Source organism: Carcharhinus amblyrhynchos, unplaced genomic scaffold (assembly GCF_965287045.1).
Source record: "Carcharhinus amblyrhynchos unplaced genomic scaffold, sCarAmb.v2.hapA scaffold_65, whole genome shotgun sequence".
Taxonomy (NCBI): Eukaryota; Metazoa; Chordata; class Chondrichthyes; order Carcharhiniformes; family Carcharhinidae; genus Carcharhinus; species Carcharhinus amblyrhynchos.
This window is the reverse complement of record NW_027649805.1, coordinates 1,031,296-1,056,911: the sequence shown is the minus strand read 5'-3', so window position 1 is coordinate 1,056,911 and position 25,616 is coordinate 1,031,296. Positions and strand designations below refer to the sequence as shown.

Genomic DNA, 25,616 nt, shown 5'->3' with positions numbered 1-25,616 from the left:
CCAGCTTCATAGTTTCTCCTACCCTTCTTTATCAACTTCTTTGTCAATCTTTGTTGACGAAAAGAAGCAGGTGGGGGACAATCCCCTGGGGCTGTTCCCCTCCAAAATAGGTTTTCGGTCCTGGAGGCTACAGTTGAGGAGGAATCAACTGGGGATAGCGAAAGGGAGCAGGCTGCTGGGGGAGAGCCTAGTGTGAAAGCTCAGGTGGTTAGGGGTTGTAAAAGATTGGGCCTCGTGATTGGGGACTCCACAGTTAAAGGGACAGATAAGAGAGTTGGAAGTAAAGGTAGGGACTCAGGGCTGGTGTGTTGCCTACCAGAGGCTGGGGTCTGGGATGTATCGGAAAGGGTATTCAGGACTCTTAGGGGAGAGGGAGAACAACCCCAAGTTATAGTTCATGTGGGGACACATGACATAGGGAGGTTAAGGAAAGGGGATATTAAGCAGAGATTTATGGAGTTGGGGTGGAAGCTAAAGGCCAAGTCTGATAGAGTGGTTATCTCCGGACTCTTGCCTGTGCCATGGGATAGTTTAGAGAGGAATAGAGAGAGGGAAAGTTTGAACTCGTGGCTGAGGGGTTGGTGCAGGAGGGAGGTGTTCAGGTACTTGAGCAATTGGGGCTCATTCTGGGGAAGGTGGGACCTCTATATGAGGGATGGTCTGCACCTGAATCAGAGGGGGACCAATATCCTGGGGGGTAAATTTGCTAAGGCTATCCAGTTAGGTTTAAACTGATTCAGAGGGGGGGTGGGATCCTGAGTAGAGGGGTTGAAAGTGAGGGGGGCATAGATGGGGACTGCAATGCACAGCATCGCAGGGGTGGGGTGGAGCAGGGTTTGAAATGCGTATACTTTAATGCGAGGAGTATTCGCAATAAAGTGGATGAACTTGCAGCGTGGATCAGTACCTGGGACTTTGATGTTGTGGCCATTTCAGAGACATGGATAGAGCAGGGGCAGGAATGGTTGTTGCAGGTCCCGGGGTTCAAATGTTTTAGTCGGAGTAGAGAAGGAGGTAGGAGGGGGGGAGGGGTAGCTTTATTGGTCAGGGATTGTATCACAGTGTCAGAGAGGAAGTTTGATGAGGACTTGTCTGTTGAGGTAGTATGGGCGGAGATTAGAAATAGGAGAGGAGAGGTCACCCTGTTGGGAGTCTTTTATAGATCTCCTAAAAGTTCTAGAGAAGTTGAGGAAAGGATTGCGGAGACGATCCTGGTTAGGAGTGAAAGTAATAGGGTAATTGTTATGGGGGATTTTAACTTTACTAATATTGATTGGAATTGTTATAGCTCTAGCTCGTTAGAGGGGTCAGTTTTTGTACAAAGCGTGCAGGAAGGTTTTTTGACTCAGTATGTAGATAGGCCAACTAGAGGTGAGGCTATATTGGATTTGGTGCTGGGTAATGAGCCAGACCAGGTGCTAGACTTGGAAGTTGGTGTGCATTTTGGTGACAGTGACCACAATTCGGTTACGTTCACCTTAGTGATGGAAAGGGATAGGAATGAACCTCGGGCTAGTGGTTTTAGCTGGGGGAAGGGTAATTATGAGGCTATTAGGAGAGAATTAGGAAGCATAGGTTGGACTAGGAGATTACAGGGACTGGGAACGTCTGAAATGTGGAGTTTTTTCAAGGAGCAGCTACTGCGAGTCCTTGATAGGTACGTCCCTGTCAGGCAAGGAGGAATTGGTAGGGCTAGGGAACCGTGGTGCACCAAAAAAGTTGATTCGTTGGTTAAGAGGAAAAAGGAGGCTTATGTTCGGATGAGACGTGAGGGCTCGGGTAGTGCACTAGAAAACTTTAGATTGGCTAGGAGGGAGTTGAAGAGTGAGCTAAGAAGGGCTAAAAGAGGACATGAGAAGACTTTATCTGATAGGATTAAGGAGAATCCTAAGGCGTTCTATAGGTATGTTAAGAACAGAAGGTTGGTTAGGGCAAGATTAGGGCCAGTTATAGACAGCAGAGGGAAGTTATGTGTGGAACCGGAGGAGATTGGAGAGGCATTGAACCAATATTTCTCTTCCGTGTTCATGCAGGGGGACATGGATATAGCTGAGGAGGACACTGGGTTGCAGGGGAGTAGAATTGACAGTGTTGCAGTTGATAAGGAGGATGTGCTAGATATTCTGGAGGGTCTGAAAATAGATAAGTCCCCTGGTCCGGATGGGATTTACCCCAGGATTCTCTGGGAGGCAAGAGAAGTGATTGCAGAGCCTCTGGCTCTGATCTTCAGGTCGTCGTTGGCCTCTGGTATAGTACCGGAAGATTGGAGGTTAGCGAATGTTGTCCCATTGTTTAAGAAGGGGAACAGAGACTTCCCCGGGAATTATAGACCGGTGAGTCTCACTTCTGTTGTGGGCAAGGGTTTAGAAAAAATTATTCGGGATAGGATTTATAGTTATTTGGAGAGTAAAGAATTGATTGGAGATAGTCAGCATGGTTTTGTGGCGGGTAGGTCGTGCCTTACTAACCTTATTGAGTTTTTTGAGAAAGTGACCAAAGAGGTGGATGGGGGTAAGGCAGTGGACGTGGTGTATATGGATTTTAGTAAGGCATTTGATAAGGTTCACCATGGTAGGCTTCTGCAGAAAATGCAGATGTATGGGATTGGGGGTGATCTAGGGAATTGGATCAGGAATTGGCTAGCAGATAGGAGACAGAGGGTGGTGGTTGATGGTAAATATTCATCATGGAGTTCGGTTTCGAGTGGTGTGCCTCAGGGATCTGTTTTGGGGCCACTGCTGTTTGTAATTTTTATTAATGATCTGGATGAGGGTATAGTTGGGTGGATTAGTAAGTTTGCTGATGACACCAAAGTCGGAGGTGTGGTAGATTGTGAGGAAGGGTGTCATAGTTTGCAGGAAGACTTAGACAGGTTGCAGAGCTGGGCTGAGAGGTGGCGGATGGAGTTTAATGCGGAGAAGTGTGAGGTAATTCACTTTGGTAGGAATAACAGATGTGTCGAGTATAGGGCTAACGGTAGGACTTTGAATAGTGTGGATGAGCAGAGGGATCTAGGTGTATGTGTACATAGATCCCTGAAAGTTGGGAGTCAAGTAGATAAGGTTGTTAAGAAGGCATACGGTGTCTTGGCGTTCATTGGTAGGGGGATTGAATTTAGGAGTCGCAGCGTCATGTTGCAACTGTACACAACTCCGGTGCGGCCGCACTTGGAGTACTGTGTGCAGTTCTGGTCCCCACATTCTAGGAAGGATGTGGAGGCTTTGGAGAGGGTGCAGAGGAGGTTTACCAGGATGTTGCCTGGTATGGAGGGGAGGTCCTATGAGGAGAGGCTGAGGGATTTGGGGTTGTTTTCGCTGGAAAGAAGGCGGCTAAGAGGGGATCTTATTGAAACATATAAGATGATTAGAGGTTTAGATAGGGTGGATAGTAATAGCCTTTTTCCTCTGATGGAGAAATCTAGCACGAGGGGGCATGGCTTTAAATTAAGGGGTGGTAGTTATAGGACGGATGTCAGGGGTAGGTTCTTTACCCAGAGGGTGGTGAGGGATTGGAATGCCCTGCCTGCTGCAGTTGTAAATGCGCCTAGTTTGGGGGCGTTTAAGAGATCCGTGGATAGGTTTATGGACGAGAAGGGATTGGTTTAGGTTAGTGGGTCATTGTTTTGTAACTGGTCGGCGCAACATCGTGGGCCGAAGGGCCTGTTCTGCGCTGTAATGTTCTATGTTCTATTTAAACCTCTCCCAATCCTCTTCTCGCCCACTACTCTTAGGTACTCTAAATGCCTCCGCTTTTAATTTAACACTTTCCTTCACCTCCTTCATTATCCACGGCTTATTACCTCTCCTCCTACGGTCCTTTTTGACCATCGGAATAAATTTCTGCTGAGCACCAAGAAAGATCTCCTTAAAGATCCTCCACTGCGCCTCAGCAGACCTATCTTCCAACGCGCTCCCCCAGTCCACATTCGCCAATTCTTCTCTCATCCTACTGTACTCCCCTCTGTTCAAACAAAGGACGCGCATCCGGGAACCCACTTTCTCCTCCTCCATCTGCACCAGAAACTCCACCATACAATGATCACTCTCCCCAAGAGGATCCTTCACTGCAAGGTCCCTAATTCTACCCGCCTCATTACATAACACCAGATCCAAGATAGCTCGCTCCCTCGTTGGCTCCAACACACACTGTTCAAGGAAACTATCCCGGCAGCATTCCAAGAACTCCTCCTCGAGCCCACCGCGTCCAACATGGGTCGACCAATCTATATGTAGATTGAAATCCCCCATAACTACGGCCGTCCCATTCCTGCACGCCGCACTTATTTGCGCGTTAACAGCCCACCCCACCTCCAGATCATTATTCGGGGGCCTATAGACGACACCCACCAGCGTCTTCCTCCCTTTGCTGTTCCTAATCTCTACCCACAACGATTCCACTTTCTGCTCCTTGGCTCCAATATCATCCCTTGCTACCACCCTGATGCTATCCTTAATCAGCAGAGCTACGCCACCCACTTTTTCCTCCCGCCTATCCTTCCTAAACACTTGATACCCCTCGACTCCTTATTATCTCCCGACTCCTTAACTCAGTCCCTCAATTAATGAAGGCCAGTACACCATACGCCTTCTTGACCACATCCTCCATCTGTGAGGCTGATTTAAGAGTCCTATGGACCCTTTATGGACCCTGACCCCAAGGTCCTTCTGATCCTCTACACTGCTACGAGTCCTACCCTTGATATTATACTCCCTCATCCCACTGGACCTGCCAAAATGGACCACTACATATTTACCTGGGTTGAAGTCCATCTGCCACTTCTCTGCCCAGTCTTGCATCCTATCTATGTCTCGCTGCAACTTCTGACATCCCTCCAGACTATCCACAACATCACCAACCTTTGTGTCGTCGGCAAACTTACCAACCCATCCTTCCACTTCCTCATCCAGGTCATTTATGAAAATTACAAACAGCAAGGGTCCCAGAACAGATCCCTGGGGCACTCCACTGGTGACAGACCTCCGTGCAGAAAAAGACCCATCCACAAGCACTCTCTGCCTTCTGCAGGCAAGTCAGTTCTGGATCCACAAGGCAACAGCCCCTTGGATCCCATGCCCTCTCACTTTCTCAAGAAGTCTTGCATGGGGGACCTTATCGAACACCTTGCTGAAGTCCATATAAACCACATCTACCGCTGTTCCTTCGTCAAAGTGTTTAGTCACATTTTCAAAGAACGCAACCAGGTTCATAAGGCACAACCTGCCTTACAAGCAGGTATGGAACAAGATGTGGAAGCATTAGGAGGAGTGCAGAGGAGGTTTACCAGGATGTTGCCTGGTATGGTGGAAAGGTCTTATGAGGAAGGGCTGAGGGACTTGAGGTTGTTTTCGTCAGAGAGAAAAAGGTTAAGAGGTGACCTAATTGAGGCATACAAGATGATCAGAGGATTAGATAGGGTGGACAGTGACAGCCTTTTTCCTCGGATGGTGATAGCTAACACAAGGGGACATAGCTTTAAACTGAGGGGTGATAAATTTAGGACGGATGTCAGAGGTAGGTTCTTCACTCAGAGGGTAGTAAGGGCGTGGATTGCCCTGCCTGCAACAGTTGTGGACTTGCCAACTTTAAGGGCATTCAGATGGTCATTAGATAGACATATGGACAATATTGGAATAGTTTAGGTTAGAGGGTCATTAGATTGGTTCCACTGGTCAGTGCAACATCGAGTGCCAAAGGGCCTGTACTGCGCTGTAAAGTTCTATGTTCTATGCCCTTGACAAAGCCATGCTGGCTACTTTTCAGCATACTAAACTTCTCTAAATGTTCATAAATCCTGTCCCTCAGGATCCTCTCCATCAACTTACCAACCACTGAGGTTAGACTCGGCGGTCGGTAATTTCCTAGGCTATCCCTGTTCCCTTTCTTGAATATAGGAACCACATCTGCAATCCTCCAATGCTCCAGAATCTCTCCCGTCTCCATCAACGATGCAAAGATCATTGCCAGAGGCTCTGCAATCTCTGCCCTCGCCTCCCATAGTAACCTGGGGTACATCCCATCTGGTCCTGGTGACTTATCTATCTTCATGCTATTCAAAATTTCCAATACATCCTCTTTCTTAACGTCAATATTTTCAGTCCACCGCAAACCTGTAGTACAACCACCCAGATCATTTTCCACCGTGAATACTGAGGTAAAGTATTCATTAAGCACCTCTGCCATTTCTACCGGTTCCATACAAACTTTCCCACCTTCACATTTTATAGGTCCTATTCCTTCACATCTCATCCTTTTACTCTTCACATATTTGTAGAACACCTTAGGGTTCTCCTTAATCTTACCCGCCAAGGCCTTCTCATGACCCCTTCTGGCTCTCCTAATTTCCTTTTTAAGTTCCTTTCTACAACCCGCATACTCCTCTAGATCCTTAACTTCGCCTAGCTCTCTGAACCTTCTGTACGCCTTTCTTTTCTTTTTGACTAGGTTCATTACAACCGTTGTACACCACAGATCCCGTAAACTACCAAAACCTCCCTGTCTCATCGGAACGTTGTTGTGCAGAGCTCCAGACAAACATTCTTTGAAAATCCGCCACCTTCCTTTGGTACTTTTCCCCAAGAACACCTCCTTCCAATTTACTCATCTAATTTCCTGCCTGATGGCTTCATACTTCCCCTTACTCTAGATAAACACGTTCCTAGCTTGCCTGATCCTATCTCTTTCTAATGCTATCGTAAAGGAGATAGAGTTATAATCGCTATCCCCAAGATGCTCTCCCACTGAGAGATCCGACACCTGTCCAGGTTCATTAGCTAGTACTAGATCAAGTATAGCCTCTCCTCTTGTAGGCTTATCCACGTACTGTGTCAGGAAACCCTCCTGAACACACCTAACAAACTCCTCCTCATCCAAACCCCTTACGCTAGGGATATTCCAATCAATATTTGGGAAATTAAAGTCTCCCATCACGACAACTCTGTTATTACTACATCTCAGTGAAATGTCTGACAACATCAGGTTTAAGTCCAACTGATTTATTTGATAGTAAACTCGCAAGTTTTCGAGGTTAAGCTCTTCTTCAGGTGAATGGAGAATTCTGGCCTCAGACAGAGCATATAAAGCGCAGACAGTTTACAGATTACTGATTAGAATGCGAATCTTTACACCTAACCTGTTGTTCAAGTCCTAAAGTGGCCGATAATGTGAGTGGAAGGAGCACTGATCACAGGTTAAACAGATGTGTATTATCTCCAGACAGTACAGTAAGTGAGGTTTTGCAAACCCAGGCAAGTCACGGCGGTACAGATAGTGCGACATGAACCCAAGATCTCTTTGAGACCGTCCTCATGTGTGCGGAATTTGGGTATCAGTCTCTGGTCAGCGACTCTGCGCTGTTGTGTGTCGTGAAGGCCGCCTTGGAGAATGCTTGCCTGGGTTTGCAAAATCTCACTTACTGTACTGTCTGGAGACAATACGCATCTCTTTAACCTGTGCTCAATGCTCCTTCCACTCACATTATCGGCCACTTTAGGACTTGAATAGCAGATTAGGTGTAAAGATTCGCATTCTAATCAGTAATCTGTAAACTGTCTGCGCTTTATATGCTCTGTCTGAGTCCAGAATTCTCCATTCACCTGAAGAAGAGTTTACTATCAAATAAATTGGTTGGACTTAAACTTGGTGTTGTCAGACGTTTTACTGTGTTTACCCCAGTCCAATGCCGGCATATCCACATCATGATTACTACATCTCTCCAGGATCTGTTTCCCTATCTGCACCTCAACATCCCTGTCACTATTGGGCGGCCTATAGAAATCACCCAGCAAAGTTACCGACCCCTTCCTGTTCCGAACTTCCACCCACAGAGACTCCGTAGACAATCCCTCCACGGCATCCACCCTCTCTACAGCGGTGACACTATCCCTGATCAGCAATGCCACTCCCCCTGCTCTTTTGCCTCCCTCCTTGTCCTTCCTGAAACATCTGAAACCTGCCACCTTAAGTACCCAGTCCTGTCCCTATTGTCTAATTTAGACAAATGCGAGGTGATGCATTTTAGTAGATTAAACCAGGGCACGACTTTCTCAGTTAATGGTAGAATGTTGAGGAGAGATATAGAACAAAGAGATATAGGGGTACAGGTTCATAGCTTCTTGGAAGTGGAGTCGCAGGTGGACAGAGTGGTGAAGAAGGCATTCAGCATGCTTGGTTTCATTGGTCAGAATACTGAATATGGGAGTTGGGATGTCTTGGCAGGTACAATTTTGTCTTTTAAAAAGCATTTAGACACTTACAAGGGTACTATGTGTATAGAGGGACATGAGCCAAACGTGGGAAATTGTCAATTTATCCACTGACAATTATGGATTGTCAATTATAGAACATAGAACATTACAGCACATTACAGGCCCTTCGATCCTCGATGTTGTGCCAACCTGTGAAACCAATCAAAAACCCATCTAATCTACACTATTCCAATATCATCCATATGTTTATCCAATGACCATTTAAATGCCCTTAATGTTGGCGAATCCACTACTGCTGCAGACAGGGCATTCCACACTCTTACTACTCTCTGAGTAAAGAACCTACCTATGACATCTGTCCTATATCTATCACCCCTCAATTTAAAGCTATAACCCCTCGTGCTCGCCAACACCATCCGAGGAAAAAGGCTCTCCCACCCTATCTAATCCTCTGATCGTTTACATTCTTAATTACCGGTGAGTGTCAGACTATCGTCACTCTGCCTATATATTCTATGTCTTTGCACCTCTCTCCATTTCATCTGATGAAGGAGTAACGCTCCAAAAGTTTGTGATTTCAAATAAGCCCGTTGGAATATAAAAAAATGACAGCACAGTATCAGGCCCTTCAGCCCTCCAAAGGCAATGGGCCCTGATAATATTCCAGCCATAGTACTGAAGACTTGTGCTCCAGAACTTGCTGCTCCCCTAGCCAAGCTTTTCCAGTACAGTTACAGCACTGGCATCTGCCCAGCAATGTGGAAAATTGCCCAGCTATGTCCTGTACACAAAAAGCAGGACAAATCCAACCCGGCCAATTACCGCCCAATCAGTCTACTAAAGTGATGGAAGGGGTCATCGACAGCGCTATCAAGCAGCACCTGCTCAGCAATAACCTGCTCAGTGACACCCAGTTTGGGTTTCACCAGGGTCACTCAGTTTCTGACCTCATTACAGCCTTGGTTCAAACATGGATAAAAGAGCTGAATTTCAGAGGCAAGGTGAGAATGACAGCCCTTAACATCAAGGCTGCATTTGACTGAGTGTGTGGCATCAATGGGCCCGACTATACTCCTAATGTAACTATGACTGTGTGGCCAAATTCCTCTTCAACTTGATTTTCAAGTTTGCTGACGACACCACCATACTAGGACAGAATTCAAACAATAACGAGACAGAGTACAGGAATGAGATAGAGAATTTGATGAACTGGTATGGCAACAATAATCTCTCCCTCAATGTTAACAAAATGAAGGAGATTGTTATCGACTTCAGGAAGCGTAGTGGAGAACACGCCCCTGTCTACATCAATGGGTATGAAGTAGAAATAGTCGAGAGCTTCAAATTTTTAGGTGCCCAGATCACCAGCAACCTATCCTGATACCCCCATGCTGACACTATAGTTAAGAAAGCTCACCAATGCCTCTACTTTCTCAGAAGACTAAGGAAATTTGGTATGTCATAAGAACATAAGAAATAGGAGCAGGAGTAGGCCATCTGGCCCCTCGAGCCTGCCCCACCATTCAATAAGATCATGGCTGATCTGTTGAGGCTCAGTTCCACATTCCCGCCCTCTCCCCATAACCCTTAATCCCCTCTCTTATCAAAAACCCATCAACCCGCGTCTTAAAAACATTTAGCGAGGTAGCCTCCACCACTTCAACGGGCAGAGAATTCCAGAGATTCACCACCCTTTGAGTGAAGAAGTTCCTCCTCAACTCCGTTCTCAACCGCCCCCCATTTATTTTGAGGCTGTGCCCCCTAGTCCTACTGTCCTTTCTGAGCGGAAGAGTCTCTCCACCTCTATCCTATCCATCCCATTCATCATCTTATACGTCTCAATGAGATCTCCCCTCATTCTTCTAAACTCTAACGAGTACAGGCCTAGTTTATTCAGCCTCTCCTCATAGCTCAACCCCTTCAACTCCGGCATCAGCCTAGTAAACCTCCTCTGCACTCCCTCCAAGGCCAAAATATCCTTGCGTAAGTACGGCGCCCAAAACTGCACACAGTACTCCAGCTGCGGCCTTACCAATGCCCTATACACGACTCTCACCAACTTTTACAGATGCACCATAGAAAGCATTCTTTCTGGTTGTATCACAGCTTGGTATGGGCTCCTGCTCTGCCCAAGACCGCAAGGAACTACAAAAGGTCACGAATGTAGCCCAATCCATCATGCAAACCAGTCTCCCATCCATTGACTCTGTCTACACTTTCCCCTGCCTCGGAAAAGTAGCCAGTATAATTAAGGACCCCATGAAGCCTGGGCACTCTCTCTCCCAACTTCTTCCTTCGGCAAAAAGATACAAAAGTCTGAGGACACGTACCGACTGACTCAAGAGCAGCTTCTTCCCTGCTGCCATCAGACTTTTGAATGGACCTACCTCGCACCAAGTTGATCTTTCTCTACACCCTAGCCATTACTGTAACACTGCATTCTGCACTCTCTCATTTCCTTCTCTATGAACGGTATGCTCCGTCTGTAGTGCACAAGAAACAATACTTTTCACTGTATGTTAATACATGTGACAATAATAAATCAAACGAAAGAGCAGGTCAGGGGTTAGGAATATTGTGGCAAGTAACTCACCTCCTGACTCCCCAGAGCCTATCCACCATCTACAACGCATAAGTCAAGAGTGTGGTGGAATATCCTCCACTTGCTTGGATGGATCAGTTCCAACAACATTCAAGAATCTTGACACCATCCAGGACGAAGCAGCCTGCTTGATTGGCACCACATCTACAAACATTCAATCCTTCCACCACTGACGCTCAGTAGCAGCAGCGTGTACCATCTACTTGATGTGCTCAGCAATTCACCAAAGATCCTTAGACAGCACCTTCCAAACCTACAATCACTTCCATCTAGAAGGTCAAGAGCAGCAGATAAATGGGACCACCACCACCTGCAAGTTCCCCTCCAAGCCATTTATCATCTTGACTTATATTTCGCCATTCCTTTGTAGTCTCTGGGTCAAAATCCTGGAATTCCCTCCCTAATGGCATTGTGGGTCACCCACAAACATGGGCTCCAGTGATTCATGAAAGCACTTCACTACCACCTTCTCAAGGGCAACTAGGGATGGGCAATAAATGTTGGCCAGCCAATGACGCCTATGTCAGAACAGAAAAAGTGTAATATTGTAATTGGGCTCTTCAGTTGGGTGACAGACTGGGCAGGGAATCAAAGTGTTCAGAAGAGTATAACAATCTCACACTTGTACTGTTACATCACAAAGGATAGTCAGTGCTTGCTGACTATCTCTTCTCCTGATACGTGCATTAGCAATAAACTTCTTTTCACTCTTTAACTGTATTTCATGGTCTCTGTATTGGCTGAGTACAAGACCCCCCGGAGGGCCAACCCAGAAAATTACTCTTACAGTGGGAAACTGCAGACCAATCAGCTTGACCTCTGTGGTGGGAAAGTTGCTGGAGTCGATCATTAAGGGGCAGGTGGCTGAAAATCTGGAAAAGTAAAGCTCAATTCACCAGCACGGTCTTGTGAGGGACAAGTCTTGTTTGACAAACCTGCTGAGGGTTCTTTGAGATGTAATCAGCAAGATAGGTAACGGGGATCCTATGGATGTGACCTACCCAGACTTCCAGAAGGCATTTGATAAGGTGCCACACAAGAGATTGATCCAGAAGGTTAGATCCCAAAGAATTGGGGGTAAAGTAGTGGCTTGAATTGAGGATTGGCTGACTGATTGAAAGCAGAGTGGGTTGGGATAAATGGGTCCTTTTCCAGTTGGTGATCTGTAACTAGTGGGGTCCCATTGGGTTCAGTTCTTGGACCACAACTATTCCCAATCTCTATCAATGATCTACAAGCAGGGACAGAGTATGACATAGTAAAATTTGCTGACGACACAAAATTAGGTGGGAAAGCATGCTGTAATGAGGAGATAAAAGTTTACAAAGAGATATTGACAGGCGAGGGGAATGGGCCAGAATCTGGCCGATGGAGTTTAATGTGCTTAAATGTGAGATTATCCATTTTGGCAAGAACAATAAAAGGGCAAATTGCTATTTAAATGGAAAGCAGATTCAAAAGACATCTGTGCAGAGGGATCTGGGTGTCCTTGTGCATGAGTCTCCGTAAGTGATATGCAGGTGCAGAATGTTATAAGGAAGGCAAATGGAATCTTGGCATTTATTGCAAAGGGTCTAGAGTATAAAAGTAGAGAAATTTTGTTACAATTGTGTAAGGCATAGGTGAGACCACACTTGGAGTACTGTGTTCAGTTTTGGTCACCTTCTTTGAGGAACAATGTGGTGTCACTGGAAGTGGTTCAGAAGAGGTTCACTAGATTGATTCCAGGTTTGAAGGAGCAGTTGAGTAGCTTGGGCTTGTACTTGCTGAAGCACAGAAGACTGCGGGGGGATTTGATTGAGGTATATAAAATACACAATGGGATTGATAAAGTAAATGTTAACCAAATGTTCCCCCTTCTAGAACAGTCCAGGACAAGAGGTCATAGTTTTAGAGGAAGAGAGGGGAGGTTCAAGACAGAGATAAGGAGAAGCTACTTCTCACAGAGGGTTGTGAATCTATCGAACTCACCCAGAGTACAGTCAATGCAGAATCAATCACTGGATTCAAGAAAGAGATAGATAAATATTTGATCAAAAGCGAGATAAAGGACTGTGGGGAAAAGCAGGGAATTGGAGTTAAGGTGAGATGGAGATCAGCCACGATCATATAGAATGGCAGAGCTCAAAGGGGCTAAATTGCCTACTCTCGGTCCTAGTAGGCAATTTACTAGGATTGTTCCAGATCAATATCTGCTTCCTTTAATTGAAGATTTGCTTGCTGGGTTAGCAAGTGGGCAGAAATTCAGCAAGATTGATCTTTCACAGGCATATTTACAGATGAATATAGTTTAAAGGAGTTGTGAGAGGCAAGTTTTTTTACACAGAGGATGGTAAGTGACTGGAATGCGCTGCCCCGGGAGGTGATAGAAGCAGATACAATAGCAACTTTTCAGAGGCATTTTGACAAATATGTAAATAGGCAGAGAGTAAAGGGATACAGGCCGTAAAAGGCCTTTAGTTTAGAAAAGCATCATGTGTTGGCACAGACTTGAGGGCCAAAATTATCATTATCATGAGAAAGGTAGTGTTGGACAAGTTAATGGGCTAAAGGTAGACAAGTCTCCTGGTCCTGATGGAATGCATCCGAGGATACTAAAAGTGATGGAGGGAGAAATAGCAAGTGCACTAGTGGTAATTTACCAAAATTCGCTGGACTCTGGGGTGGTTCCCGCAGACTGGAAAACAGCAAATGTGACGCCACTGTTTACAAAAGGAGGTAGACAAAAAACAGGTAACTATAAGCTGGTTAGATTAAGTTCTGTTGTCAGGAAAATGCTTGAATCTATTAACAAGGAAGAAATAGCGAGACATTTGAATATAAATTGTCCAATTGGTAAGATGCAGCATGGGTTCCTGAAGGGAAGGTCATGTTTGACTAATATGGTGGAATTTTTTGAGAACATGTGCAGTGGACAATGGAAAACCTGTGGATGTGGTGTATCTGGATTTCCAGAAAGCATTTGACAAGGTGCCAAAGATTGCTACATAAGATAAAGGTGCACTGTGTTATGAGTAATGTATTAGCGTGGATAGAGGATTGGTTAACTAACAGAAAGCAAAGAGTGGGGAGTAAATGGGTGTTTTTCTGGTTAGCGATCAGTGACTAGTGCTGTGCCTCAGGGATCAGTGTTGGGTCCGCAATTGTTTACGATTTACATAAATGATTTGGAGTTGGGGACCAAGTGTAGTGTGTCAAAATTCACAGATGACACTAAGATGGCTGGCAGATCAAAGTGTGCAGAGGATGCTGAAAGTCTGTAAAGGGATATAGATAATCTAAGTGAATGGGTGAGGGTCTGGCAGATGGAGTACAATGTTGATAAATGTGGGGTCATCCATTTTGGCAGAAAAAAATCAGCAAAATGGACTATTATTTAAATGGTAAAAAATTGCAGTATGCTGCTGTGCAGACGGACCTGGGTGTCCTTGTGCAGGAATCTCAAGGAGTTGGCTTAGAAAACATAGAAAACCTACAGCACAAACAGGCCCTTCGGCCCACAAGTTGCACTGAACCTACTAGGCATAACTATAACCCTCTCTTAAAATTCCCTATCGAATTCGCCTCCACCACCACTGCCGGCAGCCGATTCCACGCACCCGCCACCCTCTGAGTGAAAAAACGTACCCCTGACAGCTCCTCTGTACCTACTCTCCAGCGCCCTAAACCTGTGTCCTTTTGTGGCAGCCATTTCAGCCCTGGGAAAAAGCCTCTGAGAATCCACTCAATCAATACCTCTCATCATTTTATACACCTCTATCAGGTCACCTCTCATCCTTCGTCTCTCCAGGGAGAAAAGACCGAACTCCCGTAACCTACCCTCATAAGGCATGCCACCCAATCCAGGCAACATCCTTGCAAATCTCCTCTGCACCCTTCCAATAGCTTCCACATCCTTCCTGTAATGAGGCAACCAGAACTGAGCACAGTACTCCAAACAGGGTCTGACCAGGGTCTTATACAGCTGCAGGATTATCTCCCGACTCCGAAACTCAATTCCTCAATTGATGAAGCCCAGTACACCATACGCCTTCTTAACCACATCCTCTATCTGCGAAGCCGATTTGAGAGTCCAATGAACCCAGACATAAGAACATAAGAACATAAGAAATAGGAGCAGGAGTAGGCCATCCAGCCCTTCGAGCCTGCCCCGCCATTCAATAAGATCATGGCTGATCTGTCGTGTCTCAGTTCCACATTCCCGCCCTCTCCCCATTACCCTAATCCCCTCGCTTATCAAAAACCCATCAACCCGCGTCTTAAAAATATTTAGCGAGGCAGCACCCCAAGATCCTTCTGATCTTCCACACTGCCAAGAGTCTTACCCTTAATATTATAATCTGTCATCCTATTTGGCCTGCATACTTAGAACATAGAAAATCTATGTTTTATCTGGGTTGAACTCCATCTGCCACTTCTCCACCCAGTCTTGCATCCTATCAATGTCTCACTGCAACTTCTGACATCCCTCCACACTATCCACAACACCTCCAACCTTTGTATCATCAGCAAACTTACCAATCCACCTCTCCACTTCCTCACCCAGGTCATTTATAAAAATCACAAAGAGTAAGGGTCCCAGAACAGATCCCTGGGGCACTCCACTGGCGACTGACCTCCATGCAGCAAAAGACCCATCTACAACCACTCTTTGCCTTCTGTGGGCAAGCCAGTTCTGAATCCACAAAGCAATGTCCCCTTAGATCCCATGCCCCCTCACTTTCTCAATAAGCCTTGCTGGGGAATCTTATCAAATGCCTTGTTGAAGTCCATATAAACCACATCAGCTGCTCTTCCTTCGTCAATGTGTTTAGACACATTCTCAAAAAATTCAATCATGCTGGTAAGGCAGGTTCTGCCTTTGACAAAGCCGTGCTTGATCATACTATATGTCTCCAAATGTTCATAAATCCTGTCTCTCAGGATCTTCTCCAACAACTTACCAACCACTGAGGTTAGACCCACCAGTCTATAATTTCCTGGGCTATCTCTTCTCTCTTTCTTGAATAAAGGTACCACATTCGTGGTACTCCACCCTCCGGAACCTCTCCTGTCTCCACTGATGACGCAAAGATCATCACCAGAGGCTCTGCAGTCTCTTCCCTCACTTCCCACAATAACCTGGGGTACATCCCATCCGGTCCCAGCAACTTACCTATCTTGATGCTTTTCAAAAGCTCCAACAGATCCTTTTTCTTAATGTCTACATGCTCAAGCTTTTCAGTCCGCCGTAAGTCTGTACTACAACCACCAAGACCCTTTTTCCACTGTGAATACTGAAGTATTCATCGAGTACCTCTGCTATTTCTACCTGTTCAATACAAACCTTCCCACCGTCACATTTGATAGGTCCTATTCCTTCACGTCTTATCCTTTTGCTCTTCACATACTTGTAGAATGCCTTGGGGTTTTCCTTAATCCTACTTGCCAAGGCTTTCTCATGACCCCTTCTGGCTTTCCTAATTTCCTTCTTAAGTTCCTTCCTACTAGCTGTATACTCTTCTAGATCTCTAACACTACTTAGCTCCCTGAACCTTATGTAAGCTTTTCTTTTCTTCTTGACTAAATTCATTACAGCTTTCGTGCACCACGGTTCCTTTAACCTACCATAACTTCCCTGTCTCATTGGAACATTGCTGTACAGAACTCCAAACAAATATTCCTTGAAAATTTGTCACATTTCTTCCATACATTTCCCTGAGAAAACCTCTTTCCAATTTATGCCTCTAATTTCCTGCCTGATAGCCTCATAATTCCCCTTACTCCAATTAAACATTTTCCTAGTTTGTCTGATCCTATCTCTCTCCAATGCTAATGTAAAGGAGACAGAGTTATGATCACTATCCCCAAAATGCTCTCCCACAGAGAGATCAGACACGTGTCCAGGTTCATTTCCCAATACCAAATCAAGTACAGCCTCTCCTCTTGTAGGCTTATCCACATACTGTGTCAGGAAACCCTCCTGAACACACCTAACAAACTCCTCCCCATCTAAACCCCTTGCCTTAGGGAGATTCCAAACGATATTTGGGAAATTAAAATCTCCCATCACAACAACTCTGTTATTATTACATCTCTCCAGGATCTGTTTCCCTATCTGCTCCTCAAAATCCCTATTACTATTGGGTGGCCTATAGAAAACATCCAGTAAAATTAATGACCCCTTCCTGTTCCGAACCTCCACCCACAGAGACTCCGTAGACAATCCCTCCACGGCATCCACCTTTTCTACAGCCGTGACACGATTTCTGATCAACAGTGCCACTTCCCCACCTCTTTTGCCTCCCTCCCTGGCCCTCCTGAAAATCTGAAACCTGGCACTTGAAGTATCCAGTCCTGTCCCCGAGTCATCTAAGTCTCTGTAATGGCCACCACATATTTCCAAGTAGCGATCCACGCTCTAAGCTCATCCACTTTGTTCACAGCACTCCTTGCATTAAAATAGAAGATCAGAGATGTTGTGGATAGTTTGGAGGGATGTCAGAAGTTGCAGCGTGACATTGATAGGATGCAAGACTGGGTGGAGAAGCGGCAGATGGACTTCAACCCGGATAAATGTGTAGTGGTCCATTTTGGCAGGTCAAATGGGATGAACATAAGAACATAAGAAATAGGAGCAGGAGTAGGCCATCTAGCCCTTCGAGCCTGCCCCGCCATTCAATAAGATCATGGCTGATCTGTGGTAGCTCAGTTCCACTTTCCCGCCCTCTCCCCATAACCCTTAATCCCCTCTCTTATCAAGAACCCATCAACCCGCTTCTTAAAAATATTTAGCGAGGCAGCCTCCACCACTTCAACGGGCAGAGAATTCCAGAGATTCACCACCCTTTGAGTGAAGAAGTTCCTCCTCAACTCCGTTCTAAACCGCCTCCCCTTTATCTTGAGGCTGTGCCCCCTAGTCCTACTGTCTTTTTTGAGCGGGAAGAGTCTCTCCACCTCTATCCTATCCATCCCATTCATCATCTTATACGTCTCAATGAGATCTCCCCTCATTCTTCTAAACTCTAACGAGTACAAGCCCAGTTTATTCAGCCTCTCCTCATAGCTCAATTGAAGGAATATGATATTAAGGGTAAGACTCTTAGCAGTGTGGAAGATCAGAAGGATCTTGGGGTCTGCGTTCATAGGACTCTCAAATCAGCTTCGCAGGTAGAGGATGTCGTTAAGAAGGCGTATGGTGTACTGGCCTTCATCAATCGAGGAATTCAGTTTAGGAGTTGGGAGATAATGCCACAGCTGTATAAGACCCTGGTCAGACCCCACTTGGAGTACTGTGCGCAGTTCTGGTTGCCTCATTACAGGAAGGATGTGGAAGCCATTGAAAGGGTACAGAGGAGATTTACAAGAATGTCACCTGGATTGGGTGGTATGCCTTATGAAGATAGGTTGAGAGAGCTCGATCTTTTCTCCTTAGAGAGACTAAGGTATTGATCGAGTGCACTCTCAGAGGCTTTTCCCCAGGGCTGAAATGGCTGCCACAAGAGGACAAAGGTTTAAGGTGCTGGGGAGCAGGTACAGAGGAGATGTCAGGGTTAAGTTTTTCACCCAGAGGGTGGTGGGTGCATGGAATCAGCTGCCGTCGGTGGTGGTGGAGACAAATTTGTTAGGGTCTTTTAAGAGACTTCTGGATGAGCTCATGGGACTTAATAGGATTGAGGTTTGTTCGGGGTGTCCAGGAGGGTTTCCTGACACAATATGTGAATAAGCCTACAAGAGGAGAAGCTGTACTTGATTTGGTATTGGGAAATGAATCTGGACAGGTTTCTGATCTCTCAGTGGGAGAGCATTTTGGGGATAGTGATCAGCAAGGCATTTGATAAGGTCCCACTTCAGCAAGGCATTTGATAAGGTCCCACTTCAGCAAGGCGTTTGATAAGGTCCCACTTCAGCAAGGCGTTTGATAAGGTCCCCTTTGCAAGACTTCTTGAAAAGGTGAGAGGGCATGGGATCCAAGGGGCTGTTGCCTTGTGGATCCAGAACTGGCTTGCCTGCAGAAAGCAGGAGTGGGTGTGGATGGGTCTTTTTCTGCATGGAGGTCGGTCACCAGTGGGGTGCCCCAGGGATCTGTTCTAGGACCCTCTACACAGACTATCACTCAGGGCTGGATCAAACCTGGGTTCTTGGAGCTGTGAGGCATCAGTGCTAACCATTGTGCCAGATGCTGCCCCATTTAGCCCTCTGAACCTGCTCCACTATTCATAGACTACTACAGTGGACAAGAGGCCCTTTGGCCTGTTGAGTCTGCACCAATGCATGAGAGGTTTTGCCCACTCAACTCCACTTGCCAGCATTTGGCCCATAGCCTTGAATGTTATGATGTGCCAAGTGCTCATCCAGGTACTTTTTAAAGGATGTGAGGCATCCCACCTCCACCACCCTCCTAGGTAGCACATTCCAGATCATCACCATCCTGAGTAAAACAGTATCCCTGGCCCTTATTCAATTGTCTGGGAACCAGCTTTAAGTGACTGGTTCTGTGATGGAATACCATTTGCTTTATGAGTCCAGTGTTTTACTAACCTTTACACTTACAGAGGGTATCATTGCTGCTACGTTCATAGAATGTTGCATGAAAGCCCTGAAGGTTGCGTTGCTGTCATTGAGATGATGGCCAAACAACACCTGATACATTGCACCGTAGACGGACTGGCAGATATCCAAACGGGGATCAAAGGGTTGCTCTGCAAAGTATAACATTAAACACAACAAACATTGATTTGGAAGCTGGGATTAGTAGTAATAATAAAAGTAGTAACAATCACAGGTCCTCTGATATGTGATCAGGAACTGAGTCTCACATAAGAACTAGGAGCAGGAGGAGGCCATTCAGCCCCTCGAGCCTGCTCCAAATTCAATACAATTATGGCTGATCTCATCTCGGCTTCATCTTCATTTTCCTGCCTGTTCTCCATAAACCTTCAACCCCGTGAGTAATTAGAAACCTATCCATTGCCTCCGGTTTGTTAAACAGAGCCAATTCTGCACAGCAGAAACGATCTTGTGCTTGTATTAGAAAAACACACCTAAAAACACACTTCAAATATATACCAGCAGATAGAGCGTTATAGGTAAGCCTAGTAACCTCTAAGGTAGGGACATTTTCGGCACAACTTTGTGGGCCAAAGGGCCTGTATTGTGCTGTAGTTTTTCTATGTTTCTATGTTTCAGCAGGAGAAGTCTGAAAATAGGGCACTTGCTTGAAAAATCTGCAAGTGATGTTAGAAAAGATGTTAGTTGTTTGAAAGCTCATAATTGAGGAACTGCAGAGCACAGTTAGTTGGAATGCTTTCAAATCAGGCTAAGAGTCAGTAGTTCCATGTGCAAAAATCTGTTTATGATGTGCTGGTACAGTCAGCCGTAGCGTGTTTTAAGTGCCTAATCATCACCACAAGTATACAGCGGTGGAAAATGGGCCTCCAGCCTACTCAATTAACCCTAAGGACAAGGATGGCATTATTCTTATTTAAGTCAGCATTATTCTTACTAAACAGGAGATAGTGTTTAGTACAATAGGTGATCCCAAGGAGGATAGTGGTGCTATTTTCCCTCGTATTTTTCCCTTTTGCCCTTTGATTTAGTACTTTTGGAATGTTACTAGTGTCTTCCATCATGAAGACTGATACAAAACATTTTTTAGGTATCTTCCTTTAAAACCAGCTGCTATAATTTTCAGGGCATACACAGATGAGATTATGTCATTAAAAGATTACATCATGGTCAAAGTTGAGCTGAGTGGACAAACAATGAAGTTGCTTCTCCATGTGGTTCTTGGTCATTTTCAAGCTTCATTTAGAGATCATGGTTGGAGAAGATAACTAGGGTGCTGTTAACAAATTGGTCAATGTTAAAACAGACATAGAACAACTTCTAGATAAACAAAGTGTACTCAAAGAGACACTTGGCTCAATGAAAGGAGCTCAACAGTCTCAAAGCAAGAGCGATGCCATATGCAATTCATCCCAAGGGTGAAGAATAAATGACACAACTTTGTTAACACTAGTGTGCTACAGCCAGTTAATGAGTGACTGGGCTACCCCCATCATACCTGTCAATCCAGTGTTGTGCGCTGATCAATATCCGCTTCCTTTAATTGAAGATTTGTTGGGTAGAAATTGAGAAAGATTGACCTTTCATAAACATATTTACGGATGAATGTAGATGCTGAATCTCATCCACTTTCTCACCATCATTACTCATAAAGGTTTTTTACATTATAAGATTGTCCGCATCTGTCCTATTCCAAAGGTCAATGGATCAGGTATTAAGTGGTCTCTTGGGTGTGCTACTTTACCGAGATGATATTCTAAATACAGGGTCTAGTGAACCAGAACAGTGGAATGACTTTGAAGCAAAATTGGAACGTCTTCAAGCACATGGTCTGCATATCAAGAAAGAAAAGTGGGACATTTTCCAGATGTCTGTCCAGTATTTGGATCACATTATTGATGAACCCTACTAAAGTCTCCCCAACAAGTAATAGGACAGAGTGTTTGGAAAGGGTTAGGAATCTAACTTCAGGCACAGCAGATGAGGGGACAACAATCAGAAGACAGCAGTGAAAGCAGGACTGAGTGTGCTGTGAATGTGCGCAATATATGAAATAAGGTAAATGAGGCGGTAGCACAAATTGAAATTGGCAGAAACGATGTTCTGGGCATCATAGAGACGTGGCTGAATGGGGATCAGGACTGGGAGCTAAATGTGCAAGAATAAATTCATAAGATACAGGAACAGAATTAGGTTATTCGGCCCGTTGAGTATGCTCTGCCATTCAGTCATCATTGATGTGCTCCTCATCCCCATTTTCCTGCCTTCTCCTCACAATCCTTCAACCCATTACCCATTAAAAATCTAACTAACCCCTCCTTAAATTTACTCACTGTCCCAGCATCCATCACACTTTGGGGTAGTGAATACACATCCTTTCGAAAAGACAGGCAGGTGGGCGGGGTGGAGTGGTGGTGGTTGCCTTGTCAGTAGGAAATTCAATTGAATCAATAGCAAGAAATAATGGTGGGTAGAATTGAGGAACCGCAAAGGTAAAAAAAGACAGTAATGGGTAGTTACGTACAAGCCTCCAAACATTAGTCAGGAAGTTGTGATAGTGTATGAATGAAGTAGTGGCATGATGGGAAAAATAGTCAAATATTTAGTATGAAATAAGGACAGCAGATCAAGCCATTTCAAAATGCCAGACCCCTGTAAAACTGACTGACTCGAAACAAAGAAATGACTAAAACCAGAGAAGGCCAAATGCTTGGCCTCAGTCTGTTTTGATAAGATTGACTTCGCACAGCCTAGGTGAGACATAAGAACATAAGAAATAGGAGCAGGAGTAGGCCATCCAGCCCTTCGAGCCTGCCCCGCCATTCAATAAGATCATGGCTGATCTGTCGTGGCTCAGTTCCACATTCCCGCCCTCTCCCCATAACCCTTAATCCCCTCTCTTATCAAAAACCCATCAACCCGCGTCTTAAAAATATTTAGCGAGGTAGCCTCCACCACTTCAACGGGCAGAGAATTCCACAGATTCACCACCCTTTGAGTGAAGAAATTCTTCCTCAACTCCGTTCTAAACCGCCTCCCCTTTATCTTGAGGCTGTGCCCCCTAGTCCTACTGTCCTTTCTGAGCGGGAAGAGTCTCTCCACCTCTATCCTATCCATCCCATTCATCATCTTATACGTCTCAATGAGATCTCCCCTCGTTCTTCTAAACTCTAACGAGTACAAGCCTAGTTTATTCAGCCTTTCCTCATAGCTCAACCTCCTCAACTCCGGCATCAGCCTAGTAAGCCTCCTCTGCACTCCCTCCAAGGCCAAAATATCCTTGCGTAAGTACGGCGCCCAAAACTGCACACAGTACTTCAGCTGCGGCCTCACCAATGCCCTATATAGCCACAGCAAGACCTCCCTACTTTTATATTCAATCCCCCTCGCTATGAAGGCCAGCATCCCATTCGCCTTCCTGACCACCTGCTGCACCTGCAAGCTGGGTTTTTGCGACTCATGCACAAGGACCCCGAGGTCCCTCTGCACCGTCGCCTGCTGCAGTTTTTCGCCATCTAAGTAATAGTCCTTCCTACCATTATTCCTACCAAAGTGGACAACTTCACATTTGCCAACATTAAATTCCATTTGCCAGTTCCTGGCCCATTCGCCCAGCCTATCTAGATCCTTCTGCAGACTCTCCACACCCTCCGCACAATTTGCCGTTCCACCAATCTTGGTGTCATCAGCAAATTTCGACACCATACACTCGGTTCCCTCCTCCAGATCATCTATATAAATGGAAAAAGCTGAGGCCCCAGCACGGACCCCTGGGGCACTCCACTAGTCACCAACCGCCAATCCGAATAGCACCCATTGACCCCCACTCTCTGCCTCCTATTTGACAGCCAATCCCCTATCCACGCTAACACCCTACCCCCAACTCCATGCCCCCTGACCTTCTGTAATAACCTCTTGTGAGGCACCTTATCAAACGCCTTCTGAAAATCAAGAAACACCACATCCACCGGCTGTCCTCTATCCACCGCCCTGGACACATCCTCATAGAACTCCAATAAATTCGTCGGACATGACTTCCCCTTAACGAAACCGTGCTGCATATGTTCTATCAAACAATTCTCCTCAAGATGCCTCGCTATTTTCTAATGTTACGCCGTTGTTTAAGAAGAGTGCCAGGCAAAAGGCAGGGAATTATAGGCCGGTTAGTTTAACGTCTGTTGTTAAACAACAGTCTGTTGTTTTTAGAAAAAATTATTCGGGATAGGATTTATAGTTATTTGGAGAGTAATGAATTGATTGGAGATAGTCAGCATGGTTTTGTGGCAGGTAGGTCGTGCCTTACTAACCTTATTGAGTTTTTTGAGAAAGTGACCAAAGAGGTGGATGGGGGTAAGGCAGTTGACGTGGTATATATGGATTTTAGTAAGGCGTTTGATAAGGTTCACCATGGTAGGCTTCTGCAGAAAATACAGATGTATGGGATTGAGGGTAATCTAGGAAATTGGATCAGGAATTGGCTAGCAGATAGGAGACAGAGGGTGGTGGTTGATGGTAAATATTTGTCATGGAGTTCAGTTACGAGTGGTGTGCCTCAGGGATCTGTTTTGGGGCCACTGCTGTTTGTAATTTTTATTAATGATCTGGATGAGGGTATAGTTGGGTGGATTAGTAAATTTGCTGATGACACCAAAGTCGGAGGTGTGGTAGATTGTGAGGAAGGGTGTCATAGTTTGCAGGGAGACTTAGACAGGTTGCAGAGCTGGGCCGAGAGGTGGCGGATGGAGTTTAATGCGGAGAAGTGTGAGGTAGTTCAGTTTGGTAGGAATAACAGATGTGTCGAGTATAGGGCTAACGGGAGGACTCTGAATAGTGTGGATGAACAGAGGGATCTAGGTGTATGTGTGCATAGATCCCTGAAAGTTGGGAATCAAGTAGAGAAGTTTGTTAAGAAGGCATACGGTGTCTTGGCGTTTATTGGTAGGGGGATTGAATTTAGGAGTCGCAGCGTCATGTTGCAACTGTAAACACCTCTGGTGCGGCCGCACTTGGAGTACTGTGTGCAGTTCTGGTCCCCACATTCTAGGAAGGATGTGGAGGCTTTGGAGAGGGTGCAGAGGAGGTTTACCTGGATGTTGCCTGGTATGGAGGGGAGGTCCTATGAGGAGAGACTGAGGGATTTGGGGTTGTTTTTGCTAGAAAGAAGGCGGCTAAGAGGGGATCTTATTGAAACATATAAGATGATTAGAGGTTTAGATAGGGTGGATAGTGATAGCCTTTTTCCTCGGATGGAGAAAGCTAGCACGAGGGGGCATGGCTTTAAATTAAGGGGGGGTAGTTATAGGACAGATGTCAGGGGTAGGTTCTTTACCCAGAGGGTGGTGAGGGATTGGAATTCCCTGCCTGCTGCAGTTGTAAATGCGCCTAGTTTGGGGGCGTTTAAGAGATCCGTGGATAGGTTTATGGATGAAAAGGGATTGGTTTAGGTTAGAGGGTCATTGTTTTTTTAACTGGTCAGTGCAACATCGTGGGCCGAAGGGCCTGTTCTGCGCTGTAATGTTCTATGTTCTATGTTGTAGGTAAAATGTTAGAATCCGTCATCAAGGAGGAAATAGCGAGGCATCTTGAGGGGAACTGCTTGATAGAGCAGACGCAGCACGGTTTCCTTAAAGGGAAGTCGTGTCTGACAATTTTACTGGAGTTCTATGAGGATGTGTCTAGGGTGGTGGATAGAGGAGAGCTGGTGGATGTGGTCTTTCTTGATTTTCAGAAGGCGTTTGACAAGGTACCTCACAAGAGGTTATTGCAGAAGGTCAGGGGGCATGGAGTTGGGGGTAGGGTGTTAGCGTGGATAGAGGATTGGTTGTCAAATAGGAGGCAGAGAGTGGGGGTCAATGGGTGCTATTCGGATTGGCGGACGGTGACTAGTGGAGTGCCCCAGGGGTCGGTGCTGGGGCTTCAGCTATTTACCATTTATATAGATGATCTGGAGGAGGGAACCGAGTGTAGGGTGTCGAAATTTGCTGATGACACCAAGATTGGTGGAAAGGCAAATTGTGCGGAGGGTGGGGAGAGTCTACAGAAGGATCTAGATAGGCTGGGCGAACGGGCCAGGAAATGGCAAATGGAATTTAATGTTGGCATTACCACTTTGGTAGGAATAATGGTAGGAAGGATTATTACTTACGTGGAGAAAAACTGCAGCAGGCGACGGTGCAGAGGGACCTCGGGGTCCTTGTGCATGAGTCGCAAAAACCCAGCTTGCAGGTGCAGCAGGTGGTCAGGAAGGCGAATGGGATGCTGGC

The 25,616-nt window shown here is 45.7% G+C and overlaps 1 protein-coding gene across 4 annotated transcripts in view; it reads right to left on the bottom strand.

The window, feature by feature from the left end:
• LOC145337711 (cytochrome P450 2J2-like) overlaps positions 1-25,616 on the bottom strand; it is a 165,285-nt gene that overhangs the window by 85,061 nt on the left and 54,608 nt on the right. For all 4 annotated transcript variants that reach the window (XM_080182542.1, XM_080182544.1, XM_080182545.1 and 1 more), the window contains one exon: positions 19,327-19,487. In XM_080182542.1, coding sequence (XP_080038668.1) covers positions 19,327-19,487 — 161 coding nt within the window. The remainder of the gene's footprint in view (positions 1-19,326; positions 19,488-25,616) is intronic.